Source organism: Leuresthes tenuis, unplaced genomic scaffold, assembly GCF_036924035.1.
Source record: "Leuresthes tenuis unplaced genomic scaffold, fLeuTen1.0.hap1 SCAF_3, whole genome shotgun sequence".
In the NCBI taxonomy this organism is placed as follows: Eukaryota; Metazoa; Chordata; class Actinopteri; order Atheriniformes; family Atherinopsidae; genus Leuresthes; species Leuresthes tenuis.
The window spans coordinates 4,533,587-4,557,495 of record NW_027325357.1 but is presented as its reverse complement, the minus strand read 5'-3'; the positions used below and the strand labels follow the sequence as shown (position 1 = coordinate 4,557,495).

Here is a 23,909-nt window from a genome sequence, read left to right as displayed (position 1 = left end):
GAATCTTTTTCATGACTAAAAATATGCATTTATTCATTATTGGAAGAAGCCAGCAGTCTTGATCGTTTCTTATTGCATTTTATGCCACCAGTTCAGTACCATGAAATGGGTAAATAAGACACCATGTCACATGTGTTTTTATTTCTTCTCATGAGGTTTCATGGCATGTCGTCTCATTGATGACATGCTGACCTAATGCATACACTTATCCCTCAGAGGGTCATCTTAATGTGTGCTTGTCTTTGTTGTGCTGTTCATATGCAACGCCATTATGTCAAGCTCGATGCATATCAAATACGGGGTCTTAATATCCTGATGTGGAGTAGTATGTATTAACATAAAGGACACGGGTGTCTTTTGAATTTCTGTTTATCACTTATTCCTTTATTTCACCATTTTGTTTCCTTTCATCATCCTCATCCAGTTGCATGACCTTGAAACTCAGTATGAGACGTTCCCAAAAAAAAGATGATTAGTATTCAGTCTGCAGATCAGAGACCAAGCCCATTAACTCACATGCCATAGTACACACACATGCACACAATGAGTAATGTATGCAGTATCATACTCACGTAAAGAGTCCCCTACATTCTCCATAAGAACCTTAAACTGGGTTCTGGGTCAGACAGAGAGAAAAGAAATCTTTAAGACTTTAAGACATTTCAAATGTCACATTAAAGCTTATTTTCTAAAATAAGAGAGGGATTAAATTAATATGATTTCTGAGGATCTGATTCAAACCCATGTGAAAATATATAGATAATTTACCTCATTTAATAAAGAATTAATCACTTCTTACTACAAATAGTCATATTTAAACAAATAACGTTTAAAATCCAACATCTTTTAACTGTTTTCAATTTTAAAACAATTTGTTGAACCCCCCCCAAAAAACAGAAACTTTGTTGAATAAGAAAATTTGTGTTTATTGTTTCTTTTATGGACTTCTCCTGTTTAGTCCGGTAGAAATGATGGATTATGTTAATTATGGTAGTTTCAAACTGAATGGTCACATGATGATAAAAGTGTACAGCTGTCAAAATGCAGGATCGGTTTACCCATCCTACCCCACTCACCCCTATTTGTAGCTTTTCAACAATAAATGGTCAGAAATTGAGAGGAACAATGACCTCCTGTGCTGCTTCTGCCTTAAAGTTGGTGGTAGGATTTGTGGAAAACTTGACTGACTTCCCTACAATCCTCCAAGGGACGTAGTTAATGTTGAAAACTGTGGCTGTTTGCCTCTGTGGCTGATTGTGCTGTTGGCTGGTAAGGCTGTCTCCTCTTTCTTTGTGAACAAAGCAATAAAACTCTTAGCAAGGTTTCCAAAAAGGCTTCTAGACTGGCCGGCGTAGTTCCAACAGGAGGAGAACAAGCGATCTGGCACCAGAGAACAGAGTGGAGCTTATAAGGATGGTGGAGGGAATAAGGATCATCTGGACAGCCACCGCCCACGGCCACATGACACCAGGAACCACAGACAAACATAAGGCGCATTCGGACAGAGAGTTCTAAGAACTGTCCACCTCAAATTTAGTTCTAAGAACTGCACTTCCCCAGGGGAACTGTTTCATTTTGCATTTGCACATAAGTCGGGGACCTTGGTCGGGTCTGTTGTGACGCAACCGTCTGCGACAGACGTGTTACTTTAGCGCCACTCAATAACAAAACCCACGAAAAGTAAGGAGAGAAGAAAACAACAGCACCAAGAAGCTAACATGGAGAGCGAGGAGGCCACTGTGTTCACGGTCTGCATGACGGTGATATTAATCATGGACGATCACATCAGGCGTCTAAGATGGAGGCTGGAAGAGCGCACAGCGAGAGTCAGGAGATGAAGAATCCAGCAGCGGGCGATACTTCTTCGTTCCATGAAGGAAAGAAGGAGAGCAGAGCGCCGCAGACAAAGGAGACGACGTCTCAGTTTAACTTATTAAACATGCGCCGGTTGTGTCCGTGTCGTATGAGGAAACATTTCAGACGAGGGGCGGAGCTACCAAACACCTACGTCATATGTGTTGCTATGGAACCCAGAAAAAGACCCTGCCTCGGAGAAGGAGCTAAAATGGTTACAGGAACTGAGGGCCGTGGTCCCGAGTTCCTGCATGTCCGAATGTATCAGGCTCCCCCATTACACATCAATTGGTTGTCATGTTGAAGAGGTCACAAAGACGCCCTCAAAAGCCGACAAAAATGTCAAGAGACAGTCAAGAAAAAGGATGTAGTGCGGAGCTGAAATCCAAAGTTGTGAATTGTTGTATTTCAGCCCCCAAGTGTTGGTAAGAAACAAATAGTTTTAAGGTTCACAAACTTCTCTAGTGTTGCTTTGTCTTCACGTCCCTCTTGAAGTTCAGTTTTGAATTGTTCAATCTTAATCAAGCAGACAAGAAGCCACACAGGCTGTTGTTTTAAACACAGTGGTCACGAAGTTCACTATCATCTCCTCCTGCAAAGAGTTTGTGCTTGAGCTGCTGCCATTTTTACTGTGAGCTGCTGTGTCAGAGGGAGAAACTTTCATTTTTCATTCTTCCCTTGAACCAAATCAATACAGTAATCACACATCTCTAAACAATCTCATCTCTTTGATTCCCCCATTGAGCACATGTGCCTCCCCTCCCCCCCCTTGACCGGTAAACAATTGATTTACCCTCCTGCTGCCTCAACGTCCTGCATCAGTCTCCTATCTCAGAGGGAAATGCATCCAAGCCAGGAAGGACTGTTTCATTAGGACTTACTCATGTTTTAGAATGATTAGATACATCCACTTTAATGCAATGATGGAGGAAGGGAAAGAGATGGAAGGAGTGATGGAGAGAGGTGAAAAGATGATTTGAGATCAGTAATGTCAGAAAAGAAAGGATGAAAAGGAGGGAAATGAAGCAGGTAAAGGTGGGAGAGGAGGTGAGAAATAAAGACTAAAAGCCATGTGGGAAGAAACGCCTCAATGCCAAAGACGAATCAAAGTCACCTCCATGTCTGCACGTCCACTGGGACACACACGCACACACGGACCCTTGCTGACAAACAGCTGCACGAATCCCATCCTGCTGCAAAGCCGCCCCCTCCCATGGTTCATCACTCTATCAGACTCAAGCACACAGAGATAACACAATTTATGGTTTCTTTGCATCTCAGTCAGTCTCTGTTTTGTTTCTGTTTAGTTCTCATTTCTGTGTGTGTGCAGGCGTGCTTGTGATCATGATTAAATAAGAGTCCATGTGAAGTAATGTTGTGCTTGTGTGAATATAAAAAATGTTTGACAATGTGTCTGTGTGAAAAATACCTCGGATGTGCTTTCTTTTATTGTGTTTCTATTCCAATTCTTCAATAAAATTGGTGGATTTGTGCTTTTATTGATGTGAAAACTTTGGAAATGAGAAAAAATAACTAGACATTTCTATGAAAATCAAATTAATTAATTTAATGAATCAGTCTCATTTATCAACGCGCTGCTGTTTTACACCTCACAGTCTGTTCGTGGATCTTGAGAATTCCAACTGCATATATTTGAAAGAAGATGATTTTCATGATCTGATAAGATCACACTAGAGCAGCAGAATATTAGGCCAAGCCTAGACCAAAACTGAGACATAACTGAGATTATTACCATTGGAAAATCAGAGGAAAGTTGACCCTGATCTCTTATCTTTCTATGCAGAAGACTCCCATGAGCAGCAGCTGAAGAACTCTGTAGGTCTTCACTGCAGTGGCGTGCACACTTTTTTTTTAGGGCAAGGGCACATATAGCGCATCCTCACCACTGTAGAGGGCACTTTAGCATATGTTTTGGCTCCCAAGAGGGCAGTTTAGCACGCTTTAGGCTCCCAAGAGGGCAGTTTAGTGCGCGTTTTGGCTCCCAAGGGGACAGTTTAGCACGCATTTTGGCTCCTGAGGGGACATTTTAGCATGCATTTTGGCTCTCAAGGGGGTACTTTAGCACGCATTTTGGCTCCCAAGTGGGCACTTTAGCAAGCATTTTGGCTCCCAAGGGAGCACTTTACTGCATGTTTTGGCTCCCAAGGGGACAGTTTAGCGCGCGTTTTGGCTCCCAAGGGAACACTTTAGCACGCGTTTTGGCTCCCAAGGGGACAGTTTAGCATGCATTTTGGCTCCCAAGGGGACAGTTTAGCATGCATTCTGGCTCCCAAGGGGACAGTTTAGCACGCGTTTTGGCTCCCGGGAGGGTAGTCACTGCTTCACTGGCTGACTCAACACTAGATTAGTTTGGATTGCAAAACACATAGAGGCATAGTTATTTTTTCTAATGCTATGTGAATAATCTTTGTTTTAAAGAAGTTTGGTTTAAACTTATTTACTTACTCTGTTGCTCTCCGTTCCCTTTGATGAAGTAGAGCAAAGAACTGGGCTGGCGTTATGTTTATTGCTGCCAGTGAACGCTTATCAGATACATCAAACAGGATGCTACTGCAGAGAGGATTCAGAATCAGCTTCCAGTAACAGATACAAAAGTGAGAAAAATCCCAAAAAGACATCTGATTAAATGTCAGATTATTCTGAATCCCTCAAACACTTACAAAACTACCAAATCAATCTATTTACTGAATTGTATCTTGAAATAAACTAAGAAGAGTCATGGAACACTTTGATAAAGCTTGAAAATAATCCATGTCCATTGTGCTACTACATGAAATGGAGGAGAGACTGAAGTTTACTTACTGTGCACAGATTTATTTGTCCTGACTGAGCTAATCATGACAAAGGCACAGAGAGCAGGGCTACCTGATGATCTATCATGACATGGTTATATAACATATTTATTTACCCACCCTCAAAATGTCTGCACATGAACACACAAACACACAGAAAAGCTGGTTGAAAGAGAAGCATAGATACAATCTCATACGGTTCTTTGTTTTATACTGACACACACTGTGGTAGCTCAGTGAAGGTCTTACTGGCCTTCTGTCTTTTTCTGGATGGACCCCAGAGACACAGCATGACCGATAGACTGACGTCAGTGTGTGCAACCTACCCATGATGTGTAAAGCATGAAAATCTTCAAACGGCTGTGGTAAAATATTCAATGTCATTTTGAAACCTGTGACTGCCTCATTTCTGATGTAATGCTGTGTCTCAGAGCCCCAGATCACCTTCTACATGTTCATTTTCTGCAGTTACTCTTCTTCAGAGTCACATTGGTTTTGTTACAGTTAGGTATTAAGGACTCCCTCTGCTAAAAATCACATTTTAAACTGGTCTGTATACAATGTTTTAATGTGTTACACGAAATCAGCCATCAATGCTGGAGCTGAGGAAATTTCAGCTTTGACTGCAGAGAAAATCTAACAATCTGAGAAATTCAAGGTCAAACAGCCCTTATGTTGAAGATTGGAGGGACTGTTTGACTATTTAGACTATTTAAAAATTCAGACTGTACAGCTATTTTTCCCGTACTGTGGGAAGGTGAATAAATGAGAAGCTAGTTCAAGCTACTATAGGGTGTTAGCTGTGGACTTGTGGATGCTAGCAGCTGTTTACCAGGCTAGGCCACTAGTCGCTGTCCACCAGGACTTGAGCCAAACGAGTAGGTGCTAGCTGCCAGCTTCGCTTTGGGCCAAGCAAGTTGGTACTTGTGGCTTGTGGTGACTTGTCAGGCTGGTGGAGTAGCTGCTATTTCCCACAAGCCTCGAGCTAACTTCTGCAAACTGCAGTAGCAACTCTAACAGCTCTCTGCTCAGTTTTAAGACTATACGGGCAGACAGAGACTACAGACAGAGCGGTAACAGTAAAGGAGGAGGATTACAGAGCTTGTTAACAACAGATGGTGTAATCCTGGACATGTCACTGACAAGGAGTGTCTCTGTTGGCTGAGAGTTTCTGTCCATGTGGTCCACTGAGACAGTTCACCTACACTATGTTCATTTATCAGCTAAGATGTTGCCAAGCTACTAAAACAACACCCCAACCCATTCATAGCAAAGATATGAAGATATCTACCACATCTCTTTGTTACACTTTAAATTTCAACATGTTTGTCAGCTGATTTATATTTCATTTTGTTATCTATCTATGATATATCTCTAGTAAATCTTTAATAATAATTAATACTGCAGCAATATCATTTCCCTTCGGAGATTAATTAAGTATTCCTGAATTGAATTGAATAAGCTGCTATTCTATCTCTTGTATGCAAGACTTCAGTGTTCCCTGCTGGGAAACTAAAATTATGCTACTGCAATTAGTGACCAAAAAGTGATACTTCTGCATAATACCAAATAAATCTGTCTATCTTCTAAAATCACATAAATGCTCTTCTTTTTTCTTGTTTGTTATTTATTTAGACATATTTAATCCTTATTTCAAAATATGAAAGCCAGAACTACTTTCTCTGAAACAACCATCTAGAAAAAGCTCTTAAAGTCGGTTTGTCTGCTGGTTGATAAGACTCACGCATCGTGCCAGAACATAAAGACTATGTTCAGTGTTGACAGAAAAAGTTTACATTAAAAGTACTTGTGGTTTCTAACATAAATGACAATGTTTTATGTTTAAAATAACTCGAACTCCAAACTGTTCTCTTCTCTTTTTTGCTAATTTCGAAACCATCCAATCTGCAGTGAGCATATTCCTATTTAAAAACGGTAAAAGTCTTATTTTAGCTGTCTATTCATAAGTATATATATATATATGCAAATATACATGTATTTTTCAGGTTGTGTACAGAATGGGAAGGAGTGACTGAGAAAATGAGAATGAAGAAAATCAAAAACAGAATAAGGGTACTTTATCCTTCTCGGTTAAAAGTTTCAGTTTTTAATACCAAATGAATTAGGATTACGATGCAATAACACACATTCAGTTGCATAATCTCTGGTCTACGTGACTGCATGTGCTGGAGCTGAGAGTTGGAGAGATTTCAAAATTGGACACAGACAAGACCCTCCCTGTTTTATTTCTATCCGTCTGTCTCCCATTTTCATATTTTTCAATCGGTTTCTGTTGAAATGTAAAGGTTATGTCCTCAGTCTCTTTCTTAATTTCTGTCCCTCTGCCCCCCCCTTCCCGGTTGATCTTGTCATCTCACATCATTGTCAGCTGATCCTGATATGGCTGCTGGTACTTGCAGTTGCCTTGGCAACGCCCTGGTTTGGTTCAGACACACGCCCCAAGCTCTGAAGCTGGATGTGGCCTTTATGTCTTATACTGAACACACCGTTCACGTCAAGGTTCAGACAGGGAGTTTTATCTTTCAGGTGGCTGGGCGTATCTGATGTATCTTTATATGAGCTCTTTTCATAAAAGCAACTTTTATGATGAGCAGAGATCCAAAGCATCTGAGTAGAGTTTGGACAGATTTAAAGAGGAAAACCAGACAAACAATAAGAAAATATCAGTACGACATGTGTTTTTTCTTTATTCTTTATCTCAGTGAGCCTGTGATTATATTACTTTGGGTTTGTGTTATGTTCATGGGTTTTAGTTTATTCTTTGTCTTTGTTTTGTTCTCTTCAGTTTTCTGAGTTCATCATCATAAGTTTATTTTTTATTCTATGTTCTGATTTAGTTAATCCTTGTGTCTTTTTTAGTCTCTGCTTTGGTTCAGTTCCTGTTTGAGTTCTTGTGTTTTGTTGGAGCTTTATTCTTTATTCTGTTTAGCTTTCAGTCCTTTTTGTTAGGTGTAGCTGTTTGTTTTCTGGTTTTTTTTTGTTCATGTTTTACCTGAGTTTCTATTCCTTACGCATTCTGTTTAGTTTCTAGGTGTTTTCAGGCTTTGATTTAGTTTAGTTTCCCCTTATTCCTGCCACTGTTGTCTTGGTCTCCTCCCCAGGTCTCCATGCACATCTGTTTCCTGTTAATCACTCTCCTGCTGTTTTAACTCTACTCATCAACTCTCCCAGTATATGTATCTCTGTAGTTTTCTTGTTGTTTGCCAGTTTGTTGTTTTCTCTGTGCTTTGCACAAAAAAATAAGATGTTTGTACAGATGATTTATGGTATGAAGAGAAAAATGGAGAGCTTTTTACTTGAATATTAATAACATGTTGCTGCCCTCTCTGGATTTTTGTCTGTTTTCTCTTAATTTTTGTAAATTGTTTCCCCATTGGTTTTGAATTGCATCTGCAAATGTTATGGTCTCTTAGTTGTGTAACATGAGTATATGATATAGGATAGTTAGATCACTCCTAATATTGATAAACAGCAGGATAACAGCAGCACTTTTAAAAGAAATGCTTCTCTGTTCCGACTCTCACGTAAAAGAGCAAACAAATCAAAAGCTGCTCGTTCAAGATGAGTAAATTCATTTTTATCACTTAAATGAAGAAAAATAGAAAAGTATGACATGTTTATTTTGCTCTCTGTCATCTCAACAAGTTCATAAAAAAAGAATTAATAGAAATATGCATTTGGCTGAAGACCAAAGGCCAGTAGAGGCGTACTATAAGATGTAGATGACCGACTAAACTGCTGGTAAAACAATTACTACGTAAAGTAAGAGAAAAAGACAAATATAATTATTATGCATGCGACAGTATAAAAAGAAGTTGACAGACATAAATCCAATTTAGTCACAAACTTGGGAAATGGCAACAGAGCTGGCAGGTGAGCAGATGGGGGTAAAAGGCAGGGAGGCAGAGAGACAGAAGCTGAGGCAGGTACTGGTGGTAAAAGGTCAATGCTCCTGTGATAAGGCGTGCTTGGACAGCATGCTCACAGCAAGCAGCCGAGCGCTTGTCAACACGATACTGGTGCACTTCACTGGCCACAGTACACTCAGAGCAGTGCGCTAGGACAGAGGCAAAAAAGCCCTTTATTAACCGTCTCAAAGTAACTTAAACGTGAATGGAGACCCGATAAAAGGCAGTGAGTAGAATTTTGTGCTAACCTAAAGAAAACAACATAAACATCTGGATTGGTATGTTTCTGTCTTCTTCTGGTCGGTATTTGCGGCAGCTGAAGCTGAAAGAGGCTGATGGACACTGCTACATCGAGTAAATTATGCAAGATGCCTCACTAAAAAAGCATTGTGGTCCACAGCTTACACTAAACCTGAAATAAAGTTGGACCATTGGACAAAGCAGGATTATTTATGTATTATTCAGCAAGCAGTTTAAAAGGCACAGACAGTTAAGTGCAATGACCCTTTCTACGCACTGTACAGTGCCCACTCAGCATAAGATTTGCTGTTATTAATTAAATCTTCACGTACGCCAGCATGCAACCTAAAAATCACTGCAGAATCAATGTAAACTTTCACCTAAGAGCATTTTGTTTGACTCACCAGCAGAAACAATGTTCCATTTAACCATTTTTTAAGCTTTCAGGTGCTTTTTTTTATCAATTTAAGGTTCCATAAGTAGTTATTTATGATGAGAAAAATATATGATTTTGGCAGCCTTATCTAAAATAACAAGATGACTTGATCTTTAATCTCTGAACATTCACAGTAGTGGTGGCGTGGGGCAGGACTTGTCACTCTGGTAGCTGATAGGAAGCCTTCTATGCAGAAGCTTGTCGCTCTCTGTAGAAATGGCAGGTAAAAGAACAATCTGTGGGGTTTTTCATGCCAGGCAGCATTACCTGCAAAGTAATGTAATTCAGTAATAGTTTGATGTGTAAAACAGTAGCAACAGTGATTGAACACAAAAATTACATTTATTAGGTTAGTTAAAGGCATTAGTGGTCAGAACAGGACTCAGTTTTGACTCTCTTGCTTGGCAGTCAACCCCTCCAACCTCTAGGTGTGGACTCCTCTCTGTGTTACTCTATTTTCCTGAGGCACAAAAACCCCCAGTGAAATTCAAGTGTGTAGACGTGATTAAAAAGAATAAATTCATGGGACTTTTTCATGTTTTGGTGTGAGACTGGGTTGTTAGAACTGATCTACAATCAATGTTTTCATCCCTCCTTTGCAATTTCATTCATTCATTCATTCAAAGAGGCTAAAAAACGTGTAAAACATTTGTAAAACTGAGATTTATTTTCTGAATTGTTCTGTTACTATCAATGTTTCATGCAAAAATTTAGACGCACTAAGGAAACACATCAACTGATTAGGTAGTGTGGAGCAGCAGGAAATTCCCAAAGGCCCATAAAGACAGAGACACATGCCCTTTCACGGTTGTGCCTAACGGCTTAGTTAACTCGCCATACAACCATTCATCAGACATCATGCTGCTGTTGTGGACTCAGTTGAGTAATGACGGCATTGTTGGTCATAGCGGCGGGTTTTGCAATGCCACCTCACTAATATATTGTGCCTCTATCAGCTCGGAGGCACGTCAGCAGCAGGTCAACTTTAACCATCCCATTCCGCCTCTGTACTTTCATGATACTGATGCTCAATGAAGGTGCATCAGTTCTGACCTGAAAGTCATGTGAAAAGGCCTGCAAACAAGGGAATAACAAAAAGAGTATAATAGACATGAGCAAGGAGCACGACAGAAAACACACCGGCGTGCGGGTGGTGGCTGTGACATTTAAACTATTGATTTCACGTCAACTGTATGTATGTTTTTTGGTAAAATGCATTGAAATAAAAACGTAATTGTAAATTTGTCTATTCTTCTTGGGTGTATGCAGGTATTAAATCAATTTTAGTATGTCCCTTAAAGGTCATTCAAGGTTCTTCAAATATCTTTTCCCCTAATTGTGCATAAACTTACTATGTTTTAACAATTGACCTTGTACTCCATTTCATTACCTAATAACTAGATTTGGTCCATTTTTCAATTTACTCCAACGCTGCTGGAGACATTTTGTGTTCTGAACCTGTGGATCAAGCACAAAGCAAAACTACTCTGACATAAAAGAATTAAAGGGCGCCTCTCAGAGCAAATTTATTCTGGGTCAGATGACTGCAAACACAGGAAGAAAGACATATGGGTGAACTACTTTCCTAAAGTTCATTTATGTCAATAAAAATGACCAAATGATGGCTGTGGCTCGTGAGACAGAGCATTCGTCTACAAATTGGAGGGCCAAATGTTTTTGAAGGATGTCTCAGCTCCTGAAATGCACTCAGAGGGGAGAGAACTGAAGAGGGGGGAGTCTTTCCAGAGAAACTATAATTGAGGACACACCAATGTATCCTTGGTGGAAGATTTTTTGGCACTTGTAGCTTTCAAAAGGGGCCATTGTGTGTTAACACTACACTTCAAACAAACTTAGAAGTAAATATCTTCTTTGTCACAAACTGATTTGATGCTTATATTACAGATATAATCCAGTTCAGCTGTGTGATGCAACTAACCAGTGGTTGGATGATGCAGCCTGCAGCAATACCACTCCGAAGTAAAGATGTCTCATTTTAAAAACCCATGACTCTGAGCCCTCTCTCGTGTGTCTGTATTCAACTCATCTCTCTAACAAAGTAATATGTTTCAGTAGCAGTTTACAACGTGTAAAAATGTAGTGAAATGGAAACTGATAGAAAAAAATGCCTTTTCTTTATAATTATTTGAAGCCATTGTTGGTGAGAACCAGACTTAATTGTGTTGCTCTCACTGACCAACATATGTGGACTTTTACACATATTTGATGTGAATAAATAAACCCAAAGTAGAGCAAAAATCTTGTCTGTGGACACTAATCAATACAAAGACTGAGTGTGCCAACAAGGCATGTGTCTGGATCAATCGCCACTCACAGAGACAAGAAAACGTAGTACTTTACGAGTGTGTCTGTATGAAAGAGAGAATTTGACTTGTGGTGTTGAAGCACTTCTAGTGGTGAAGGAGACTAGACAAGCCACCCACCCATTCTCTGTATCTACATCCTCCTGCTCAGAATCATGAAAAGTTGGAGCCTATCACAGCTGACATGAGGCAAGAGGCAGCAGAGATATCCTGGACAGATCACCTGTCCATCACAGAGCTAACACCAGCCTCTGTCACACATGGCTTCTCCTCATAATTCGCACATGCCACATGAAGGCGGATCAGCCCTGCATCGCTGTGTCGTTTCACACATCAAGCTGGCGTCGTGAAACCGGTTGATGACAGCACCGTTGGCTAAGAGTGCCGGGTCGAGGTGGAAATATACACAAAGCGGGATAGTTTTGCCTCTGTTACTCCTTTGTACTTACGTTTTTTACTTTTTGGAGTGTAAGTGTACATTACTATACTCAAATGCCAAATGAAGCTTCTCTCATTCACATTTTCTCTGTCTTCTGTCAGATGGCAAAATGCATCAGAAGCTGTGACTAAAAAAAGCCCATTAAGACTGTTAACGGGCAGTCACTTAAAGAATTTCCAGACTTCCACGCTGCTCTAATAAAATCCTGATTTTATAGCCACAGCCTCCTCTGACAAAATCATCATACAAGTAACTTGGAGCAGTGAATTAAGCTATACCCACATGTGCTATAATCTCAAACAGAGAAAGTTAAAAGAGGCTGAAAGTTCTCAAAATTTCAGCGTCAGACAATAATTCGATCACCTTCCTGTGGATATATACTGGAACAGGGACAATGCTCTAAATGAATTAACTCTGATTGTTGCTGAACTCATCTGTGCAAACTGTGCATGTAACTGTAATAACAAAGAAAACCGAGCTGAAACCATGCAGCAACATGAGCACATGCAGTATTTATCCATCATAAAATCCCTATTAAATCAAACGTGCATGTTTTTTAGCTGGTTGAGGTAACTGGAGCTCCCAGAGAAAACTCACGCTGGCACAGAGAGAACATGCAAACTCCAAAAACTCTCCAGATGACGTTCAAACCGGGAAACTTCTTGTTGTGAGGAAACAGGACTAACCTGCACCACCTGGGAAGCTAAGATGAAGTCACTTTTAGCAAAGAGCTGCTCAGAGTTTTCCTTGGTCAGTGTGCTTGCTTCTCACAACAGAGTTGCCACTTGTGACATTTTCATAAATGCACTGTGATATATTAGTAACCCACTGTTTTTCTGACCAGTCATTTGTCTGACTGACATTGTGGAATGAACTTTGTGCCATGCAGTAAACAACTTGATCATTTCGGCTAACTGTTGTACGTGTATCTGTGTGCATATTCGTGTTTAGGATTGCATCTGTTCGTGTGTGTGTAATTACATGTGAGTCACCACATTTCCACTGTGTGCTCGTGTGAAGTTGTGCATTTGTCTCAGTCAGGGCAGCGTGAGTGTTTGTGTGGGTGCACACGTCCCCTATGGCCTGTATCTGAGGGAGCACAGAGATGAATGGAGCCCTGTGGAGCAATGTTGATTACACAGCCAATCACTTCCCTCCTTTGCGTACTTGCTGCACAGAAAGCAAGACAGAGAACAAAAGAGGCAAGGAGCGCACAGTATGAAGTCAAAGGTAGGTAGAGCTGGAGGAAAGAGGAGGTGAAGAAGTGTTGGAACTGAAAACATTAGAAGAGATTATCCTCAAAAGGGGTTTTCATCAGCCATAAAAAACACTCACCTTTACTCTACATTTTCTGTTTTTATTTTGTTCAAAATGATTTCTTTCCTTTCGGCTATAAAAGGTTTCATTCTGAGATGCAACATGCTTGTTCCTGAAGTAAGCTACCTTTAAAGTGACAGTGTGTAGCAACCAGTGGCGGTTCGACACTGAATTACTCCCCGGGTGGCTGCCCGGTTCGCCCGTACCAAAAACCACCACTGGTAGCAACTACTGACATCCAGAGGCTAAGTTAGAGATTGCAACCGTCTCAACTGTGTCCACCCAGTATTTCTTCATGTTTTTATTTTATCACGACGTTGATTGTAATCCTGGATTACGTGATAAGCATAAATGTGTACCTGCAAACTTAGTTTTAAGGATTTTGTTGGCACTAGTCCCCTTCACCATCAGTGAAGGATGACATGCAGCAAAGGGCCTCCGAGCTGTTGTGTAAAGAAAGCTTCAGCCTCTGTACACGGGGTGCCAGCACAACCAGTTGAGCTGCACGACCCCCCCCCCCCCGTGCCTGCAAACGTCTCATGAAACAACATCCATAACCACTGATTTCTCCACTTCCTTCTTTGCCCTCTGACCCATACTTTTTTTTCTATGTAACTCAATGGATTCTGACATTTCAGTAGTTCTTCTACAATTTGTTAAAGAGAATCTGCATTTTGAGTCACTTCCTTTTGAAGCTTAAATGTGTAACTGACTGGCGACCTGTCCAGGGTCTCGCCCAATGACTGCTTGTCAGGCAGGGGTGGGTGTGCAGTGCCATATGTAGCATGGTGGAAGATAGGACCCGGATGCAGATATTTTTAAAAAGTAAAACTTGATTTATTTAAACAAAAACAACAAAAAAATCACGGCTGAGCCGGAATACAAAACAAAACCTGACTATGACGGTGACTAGGACAAGGACAAACCTGATATGACCAAACCTGACTTGACATGAGTACCTGTGGCATTGATGATGGTGAGGATCTGGCAGTGTGCATGGGGGAACCTGTAAACTAAATACTGAGGCTGATTAGTGATGGAGTGCATCTGAGGGGAAAAGCACAGGTGAGGTGAGTGAACCTAATGACAGGGCAAGAGAAACTAAGGAAAATATGGCAAAACTAATGACTAAACCAGGAACTTAAAACATAGCAAAACTAACAGACGTGACACCACTGGGATAGGCTCCGGCCCCCCAGCGACCCGACTGACGGATTAAGCAGGTATAGAAAATGGATGGATGGACATTTGCACCAATATGGATGGACCAATACTACTGCCCTATGGCAGCTTTTTTTTCTGCTTAACTAATGAGATATGAAGACTTAATTATCTTTGAAAGTATGGTACCAGTCATATTCTTTGGTAATAATTACCATGCAAGTGGAGAGGTGAAAACAACTTGGGAAAAATAGCAAATTAACTAAATTTGGTAGAATCAAGAAATTCTAAAAGTATGTTATTTCTACAACAAAAATGCATAATTTAAATTCATTTAAAAGTTGATTTGTAAAAATTGGTGGCATCTAAACATCTAAAGAGCTTCAGGTTTACCTGGAGTGGTAGTTCCTAACTTTATCATACGTATTGTATCATCTGAACAAAGCACAAGACTTCTGGAACAATGTCCTTTGGACAGACCAGACCAAAGTGGAGATGTTTGGTCATAGTGCACAGCAGCACGTTTGGAGGAAACCAAACACAGCATATCAGCACAAACACCTCATACCAGCTGTCAAGCACGGTGGTGGAGGGCTGATGATCTGGGCTGGTTCTGCAGCCACAGGACCTGGGCACCTTGCAGTCATTGAGTCCACCATGAACTCCTCTGGATACCAAAGTATTCTAGAGTCAAATGTGAGGCCATCTGTCCCACAGCTAAAGCTGGGCTGAAACTGGCTCATCAACAGGACAAAGATCCCAAACACAGCAGCAGATATACAGCAGAATGTGGGAAAAAGAAAAGAATCAAGGTGTTGCAATGGTCCAGTCAGAGTCCAGACCTCAGCCTGACTGAAATGCTGTGGTGGGACCTTAAGAGAGCTGTGCAGAAACCAATGCTGCAAACCTCCATGAGCTGAAGCAACGCTGGAGAGAAGAGTGGGTAAAAATTCTGATTGAATGATAACATCATAGAGAAATCAATTACTTCAAGTTGTGCTGATAAAGGTGGTTCTAGAGGCTTTAATTTAGTTTTCCATACTCTGCTTCTGCATTGTGTCTCAGTTTTTGTTAAATGAATGAAGACACTGCAAAATGTCATGTGTTGTTGTTCTTCTGAGGTTGTATTTATGTAATTGTAAGACATGGTAATGACCAGATGTGTTTTATGATGTGGAACCGAGAGTGCGTATTTACGTTTTCACGACACTGTATATTATCTGGCCTTTGAGGTCGTTGGGAACACCTCTCCTGGCTTTCATAAATGTTTCAAGTGATCTTTGCTCGAGGGAGGTCGGTTATCACTGACATAAAGAAACATAAGAGCAAATAAACAGAGGGAGCGACACTATAAACTTGTTCGGACTTCATTGCCTTGACTGTCTCGAAGCCACGCCCATATTCCCTCATCCAGATTTTGATTGGCCCAGCTTCAAGCGACAGTCTGCCCCCCTCCTGGCTGCCTCTCTCCTCCATCCACCCCCCTTTCCCCTGTTCACTGTCTGTGCTGCTCACCAGTGAATGAGTCCGCTCAGACACGAGCTGTCCAACAGCGCAGCCTCTTCCTCTTTCTCTGCCACCACCTCTCTTTGGCGCTCTCTGTCCTTTCCCGTCTCTGGAGCAGACAGAGGAGCATCGGCACTGCAACGGAGCAACACAGGAGTGTCGGAGGAGAGAGGAAGTCGACAAGCCTCGCTGACAGCAGCACAACCTTAGGAACATTCCCAACAAGAACAGCAGACAAATCAAATGTGAAACAGTTCAAAGCCAAGCACAAGCAACAGATTGGCCTCAGTTGCAACTGTTGCTGAAACTGATGTTGCCCCACCTGATCTGGGGTTTGAGACGGAGCTGATTGGCAACAGCTTCCTGCAGCTTGCTTCTCCGGGGTTTTCAAAGACAATTTCTCTGCATGAGAGAAAAGCTTTTGCTCTGTCCAAAACAGGGGGATCTAACGATGCCGAACGAGAAGAACAAGAATCTTTGATTTATTCAGGAGGCAACACGGTGCACGGTGGGCGTGAACATCACCTCCACCATCAGCATCTCTTCCATCAGCCTTCCTTCAACAGGCTCTAAAAACACAAGGCATTCAAACAGAAGAGGATGCTGGGATGACATGCAGCTTGCAGAGTTCAGGGAGTTTCGCTGTGAATCAAAACGAGCAAGATCAGGTTTGATCAGAGTTAAGACTCAGGTAAGATCTACCAACTGACACCAGAAGTCCATCATACTCCCACCTTGAATCCACAGGACAAGAAGGGGTTGAAGAGGAGGATGAGTGTGAGTAACAGCAATCAAAAAAACGAGAACTAAAGAAAAGATGACAGGAACGAAGAGATAGAACCCTGCTGCTCACAGTCACTGATAGAAGATCAGCTAAAAAAAACAGCATAAACCTCTCGCTACACTTATTTAAGGATGTTTTTGCACCAGTGGAGCTTTCTTCTTGTCTGACATTCAGAGAAATCTTTCTTCCTCTTCAACCTGTACTGCAAAGTGCTGCAAGTGAGTTTCTGCACCGATTTCGGTCGGTGTGAGCCTTCTGGGGTTTTTTGCTTGACTCTTCTTTTCGGGTTGAGGTGGATCTGCCGTGGGGGGCAGCTGACAGCCATCCAAGACGCCGCGAGCCGTACTCCGCGTGAAGAATGCCCAGCCGCGCTTGGCCAAGCCGGCCGACCCGGGCCCGACGACGGGCCTCTACATGGAGAGATCTCAGAGCCGCATCAGCCTGTCGGCGTCCTTCGAGGCCCTCGCCATCTACTTTCCCTGCATGAACTCGTTCGATGAGGATGATGGGGGTGAGTGGGAATGAGCACACAAATACAACTGAAAGAAGATCCATCATAAAATGTTGGCCATAACTCACTTTATTTGTCACCTCTCTGCCGGAAACTTATGCTTCCACAAGTGCGGGATTGTGTTATTTGAATGGCAGCTTCATTTCATCATGTTGTCTACACATCAGGCATAAAGCCATGTGTGTTGTTGTGGCTGCTCACAATTTGGTTTATCTTGGCTGATTTTTCCAACATCACGAATTTACGTAAAATACAAACTCATCCAGTGCTGCAAAACTTATCCGATTAATGTATTAATTAACCCTCAGAAAATCAACCTGCAGCAGGTTTGATACTGGATGGAAGTCGTTCATCATGAAAAAAATGCCAGAATGCTAGTCCCAGCTTCTGGAATGGTATGTGAACAGCTGACTGCATAAATAAAGCAAAAGATGCACAGTATTAGACTTTAATGATTTGTGGTTAATATTTTCTATGTCCCTGACAGCTTGATTGAGTGAAAAGGAGACAAATGAGGAAATATCACAATCACTAACACTGATTCTAACATCCGTTTTGTGCCAACATTATCTACTCAGCAGGAAGCTTTATAAGTATAATGAAATACATTTGTCTGTGTGGAATCATATCTCAGTCTCTGTGTTTATATGTTGCTTCATTTTGTGCTCATAACTTCTGCACAGTCTGTTCTCAGTCCGTAGGGTTACGTGCACGGTTGAGTGGAGTTTAGGTTAGAGTTTGACCTGGCCAACTGGCCCAGTATACACGCACAGGTAGGAAATTAAGTTGTTGACTGAATTTTGTCCAACACTGCGACATAATGTGGCGATTTGCCCCCTCACAGGTGGTTAGTATTGGGCTTCTGGTTGGCCTATTACATCCCAGACTAAGTCTAAATAGTTCGTCTTGTGGCAAATTGGAGCTATGTCAGTGGTGATTTGGACAGCTCCACAGCTGTTTACCGTGTGGTTATTCTTAGTTGTTTTTAGCTTCTTTGCTCTCTGTGTACCAGGATGTTCTGTTATTTCTGGATCAAAGCCAGAGATGGAAACCCTCTTCATCTCCTCCATCCTCCAGTTTGTGACCTGGACATTGTTGGAGGGAGGAATTTGGTTGCAAATAGAAGAGTTGAGTGGAGGAATCTAGTGTGTGCACATGGGAAATGAGATAAGTGGATTGAGCATATACAGAGCACGTAAGAGCCCATTTATATTTGCACAGAGGTTTCTGTCTGCATTACTCTCGCCTAGGGGTGCAGCAAACTGTTATTTAGATAATCGTTTATTCCCTCGGTTAATCGAGTAATCGGATCAGAAACACTTTTGCAGTAATAAATATTTAAAAGAGAGGCTAAAGCTGCTCTGACGGGCAGAGGGAGACCATGGAGAATATTTAGCTCTGGTGACATTTCAACACAATAAACACAAGCTTTTTTGAAGAAAAAAAGCAGGACAAAAAATAAAAAGTGGCTATAGCGCCCAGCCCTCAGCCTCACTTGATTTTTAATAATTGAGTTATTAGAGGAATCGTTTCACCGCTACTCTCAGCCACTGCAGATGGGTGTTTTTATAACACAGACAGAAAAACATGCAGTCCTTTCAAAAACGCTTTGTTGAAGGTGTTAGATGTTTATTGAATATTATTCAGCTGAAAGTTGGCTTGAGCCTGCAGGAGCCAAGAACAACTGCTTTCATAACACAGAAGTCGAAGTGTTACTAACAAAACCCCAAGTCTACACCTCTAAGGTAGGATCCCCATAAAAAGTGTCTGCCAAAATGCATAAATAGAAAAAGAAGCACAAGTGAAAAGCTCAGACAACAGCTGCACTGTACAATCTCTATCATTCGACACTTTGTTTCACTCCTTCACAAAGCAGAACTGTGTCCACTTTGACTTCTGCCTTTTTTACAACACAGCAAATCTAAAGCAGCACCAACAAAATCCAGAGCACCACACGGCTCAGATTGTTCCATGAATTTATGAGGCAACAAAACACTATAACATGCAGGTGTTTGCGAAGCCCATAAAAGTATGTTCAGACCCTTAGCCAAATTGAATTTACACACAGGAGTAATTTAACCTCAAACCACATCATTTGGGTTTGTTAGTCTGGCTTTGAGAGCTTCGGATTAGTTCGGACTAACGTGCATTTTAAAAGTCCTGTTTTGCTCTGACTACACAGTAAGAAGACTTTTCCAGTGTCACAAAAATGGATAAATCACACGTTTGTGAATACAAGAAAGACTGTTAATGTTATAACTGTATAAGTTTAGAAAAGGTCAAATATATCAAGAAAGTTATTATTAAAGTTATATTGAACTATTTTTAACGTAGCCTTCAATGAGCAGAGGTTTAATTTGATGTTTGCTGTCACTTTATACTTATAAAATGCACACATTCTGGGAATTTTCAGTTATAATTTGGTTATCTTACTGCCTTAGTGAGTTATGATAAATCAGGTCAAATTAGTAAGACCGGTTAAGTGCTCTTAATAATGAAGTGTGCATGTGTGTGCATGAGTACCTGTGTGATTACGTCTGAATCTATGATGAGATTGTCCGAAGAAACAAGTATTTCCTCAAATTGGATACATTGGATGACGTAATGCATTTTGATCTGGACTGGTGTTACTGCTCCACATCATTACTTCTGATTCCCTGACACACTAATCCTGAAAAAGGGCAATAGTAGATTATCTTTCCTATGCAGACTGACGTAAAGGATAAAACTTTGTGTCTGTGAAAGAATGAGTCTTTGGAGATTTTCACTGTAAATGTTTAGGTCACACGTTAGCATAAAACACATTTATTCAGGTCAATACCAGCTCTTATGTTAATGAGTCAATCGAAACTTTAACATCTTGAAAATAACATTTGATGGCGACAGCTAGCTAACATGAGACATGAAAAGAGGCTAATTTGGGCTCATCAGTCAGCTGATATCTGAAGTGGTTAAGGTTCTTTCTTTGCTGCAGCCCTGCAGACAGTCGACTCACACTGACAGATGTTGTTACAGGTGCAAAAGCTCATACTGTTGACCACATAAGATTGAGGATGTGAAACCAACATCACACATCGGCTTGTTGAGACAACCTATTTTATTCTTACCTGCTCTAAGACTGTCTTTTCTTAATGCACAGACCCTGTTTCTATGGCCAAACTGTAGAATTAGCCTCTAAAATAATACCTCAGTTCATTTCTAATCCCCATAAACACATGCTGGATTTATCTGTCCACTGCAAGAATAAAAGAAACACGTTTCAGTGAGTTTTGATGTTACAACAAGTCTTTATCGTCATTATAGTGACCGATAAAACCAACTGCATACGATTCCATGAAATGAACACATCACTGAATGCATTTCAATACGATTAGACTCTTGTTTCATCAAGGTGGAAGATGACATGATGGATGAAGGTGGGGATGGAGAGGAGGTGGGCTACATGATGCTCGGTCTCTAAGGAGAATGACAGCAGAAGTGAGATTTAAAAGGATGGGAAAGAGACTGATTGGCTGGGTGATAAAAGAAGCAGGAGGACCATTGGACAGAAGCAGTGATGACATAATTAAAAAAGGTTTCACACGGTGGGAAAAAAGAAAGTGGCATGGAAAAGCCCAAGAGGCAAGAAAGTGTGAATGAAATGGATCAGATCGCCCTGACTGAACTTTCACCAAAGCTTCATTTCGAAGCATTAGAATTGCTTTACTTTAATGAATTAGCTTTAAAAAAGGGGTCGGATTTTGAGAGGGATCAGATTTCGTCGCAATACCTGCTTAATAATTAGTAGGTGTTGCAGTCAACTGTGCAACTCACGAACACCTGGTAAGGTCTGTCTCGTTTATCCACTTTTCCACCTCTTCCACCTCTCTGCTGGCTTTAACTGTTTAGATCTAACTGAGCAACAATGGTTGTAAATGGAAGTAACGTGAGAGCATTTCTTACGAGATGGCGCTCCGTCCCAGCATGACATACTATCACACTCTCTCAAACTGAGAGCACGCACAATGATGTCTTTATATTGAAGAAGCACGATGAGAAAACTCACTGAAATCATGGAGGCCTGGAGTTACAGAGTTACTAAGACACAGGCAGTACACTCATCTAATTGTAATAGTCTATAAAAGCATGACCACTGCAAGTAGAAAGATTCATTATTTAATGTGAGTTTTTTTTATTGGTGAGCATAGTGACAAGTAAATTTGGTTTGAGGTTATTACCTCAGCATGCATCCGTGTTTTGTGGAGAGACCCTGTGTTAGAATCCAACCTGAGGAGCAACATGAATTAAACTTACCAACATTATCTCAGGACAGAAGCACCTGCAGCAGTGACCTTAACAGGGAATTGGGGAGTCGCACATTACAGAGAGCAGCAGCTGCAGGTTTTGCCTCCTCACGACAAATTCAATCATAGCTACCAGGAGTGCATAGAGAATTTTAATTGTTATGGTTTTTTTCACAGTGCTTTCAAGAGCTAAGTGATGTTTTTTCAATAAGATTGTACATAAAGGAAAATAATATACTTTTAAGATATTTTTAGAATAGCTCTCTAAAACCACCTGATCGTTTTCAATCTGCAAACATGACCCACATCTGAGTTTTTATTTAGCCCACATCTGGCCTTGAATCAAGGTGTTAACTCAAGGTGGCAGTGGCTGCATAAACTCAGCCACATATCTACGAGACATGGCTAAAATCTGTTTTTACTCACTCACTATAACCCATGATAAAGCTGGTTTATGACCTTCAACACATGCCATTATCCGAATTAGGCCCAATCTATTCAGGCTATATCTGGCTTAAATAACACTTCACAGTACCATAACTAAGTCAAAAGTATCATAGATTAGGGCCAAATGTACTGAGATTACATCTGATTTGAGATGATCTACTAAGAGACATGTTCATTCACAAATAAAATGTTTGTAGAGACAGAGAGCAGTTGTCTAAAAGCAGCTGTGTGTGGGAATGTGTCACCAATAATGCAAAGAACCCAAAAGTTTTTCTGAGCTTCCGCCTGAAAAATAGCTTTAAAAGCTAAATCAGGCTAAAAAACCCACTGTGGAGGCTGGAAGGGTTTAATATTGGAGTTACTGCAGCAAGAGTTTTATTTCCCATCGGATCCAGAACTTTATCTTATTTTAAACTTTTCTTTAATTTTCACTCACTGGTCCAATTCTCCTTTTTTTTCTGGAGGCAGTGAGTGCCATCTAATCTGCAAAGTACACAAATCAAGTGTGGACATCCCACTGAAATACTCTACATTGAAATAATGGCACAATTCATACTCAATTCATGAATATGATTATTTCCCATTTTACTGTGAGACTGAGCTGGGATTTTTCCTGTGTCTCTGTCTTATCATCTTATGGTTAAATGATGATCTGTCATATAAATGGGATTTATACGCCCTGCTTCAGTTGGATGTATAAACGTCAGCTGAATTTATTAAAACACCTGAAAATGTTAATAAATGTAGCTGCAAACACTGTTTAAAATTTTGGCTGCGTATGGCAATCGTAAAAAGCTGATCTATGCGACGCACTGTGCAGCATTAAGATGAGGCTGGATGTACTTAGAAAATGAAAATGAGAGAAACACTGAGTTCATTCTGTTTCACTGCTGCTTTGAATCTACATTTCTGTTGCAGCTCAGATCTTTTAATTGTCCAGCCTTGAATTAAGCAAACTTGGCGCCACACTGGCCCATTTCTAGTTGGACTGGTAGGTCTTCATAAGCATGCCCCCCTGCCCCTGACATGAGCATTTCCTTGTGCAGCAGCTGTAATCTGGTTGCATGTAGAATGAACTCTGATGGCCAGAATATAGGATCTGCACTTTAATGCCTATAAGAGCAGGGGAACACAAGCTCTCCCTCAGCAACTGCAACAGGTCAGAAAATATGTCCAACTCGGACCAAACAAATAAAAACAACATTTTTTAGGACTATGATTTTGAGCGTTTCATTTACTGTGAGTCCTCCTCTACCATCCATGTCAAGGACATCAGCAGTGTGGCCGAATTTTACCTAAATAGACAGCAGGTAAAAAGTTGAAAAACAAACAACAGTTTGCATATCACAGCTCGACTAAAACAGGGCGTATCATCTAAAAACTGTAATATTTCAATATTATAGGCTATTAATATCATATTAAACATATTTCGTTTTATAAATGCAGGGGCATCCCTCAGATACACCCAGACCATGCTGGGTGTTAAGCCTCTATCATCCAAACGTAATGCAGTAATGCGCAGCTTTATTTCGTTTGCACTTGTCTTGATCTGGGATGTTTAATAAAGATAACTTTCCCTGAATTGCCTTTTGTGTTTAATTAATTGCCTTCTTAAAAACAACCTGACGCTACATTTACAGGATGTTTTCAGCTAAACAAACAACCTTTAAGCACAATTTAATGCTTAATTTAATGAGCATCCCTACACATCTCCCCAAGCTATGGGCGGGAAGGTGCAGCAACGCTGTATATGCGTCGTACATTAATACCCCCCCCCCCCCGCCCTTATGGGTTAGGATTAACCCCTATGTATACTATCAATAAATCAAACAAAATAAAACAGAAATACAGACACTTTCACACAG

General features: G+C 40.9%; 2 protein-coding genes across 3 annotated transcripts in view; both read left to right on the top strand.

The window, feature by feature from the left end:
- Positions 1-23,909, top strand: part of LOC140302946 (protein-glutamine gamma-glutamyltransferase E-like) — a 302,930-nt gene that overhangs the window by 100,481 nt on the left and 178,540 nt on the right. The gene's annotated exons all lie outside the window — the stretch shown is intronic.
- rims4 (regulating synaptic membrane exocytosis 4) overlaps positions 16,025-23,909 on the top strand; it is a 54,426-nt gene continuing 46,541 nt past the window's right edge. The window contains exon 1 of the mRNA XM_072381473.1: positions 16,025-17,314. Coding sequence (XP_072237574.1) covers positions 17,218-17,314 — 97 coding nt within the window. The 5' untranslated portion in view covers positions 16,025-17,217. The remainder of the gene's footprint in view (positions 17,315-23,909) is intronic.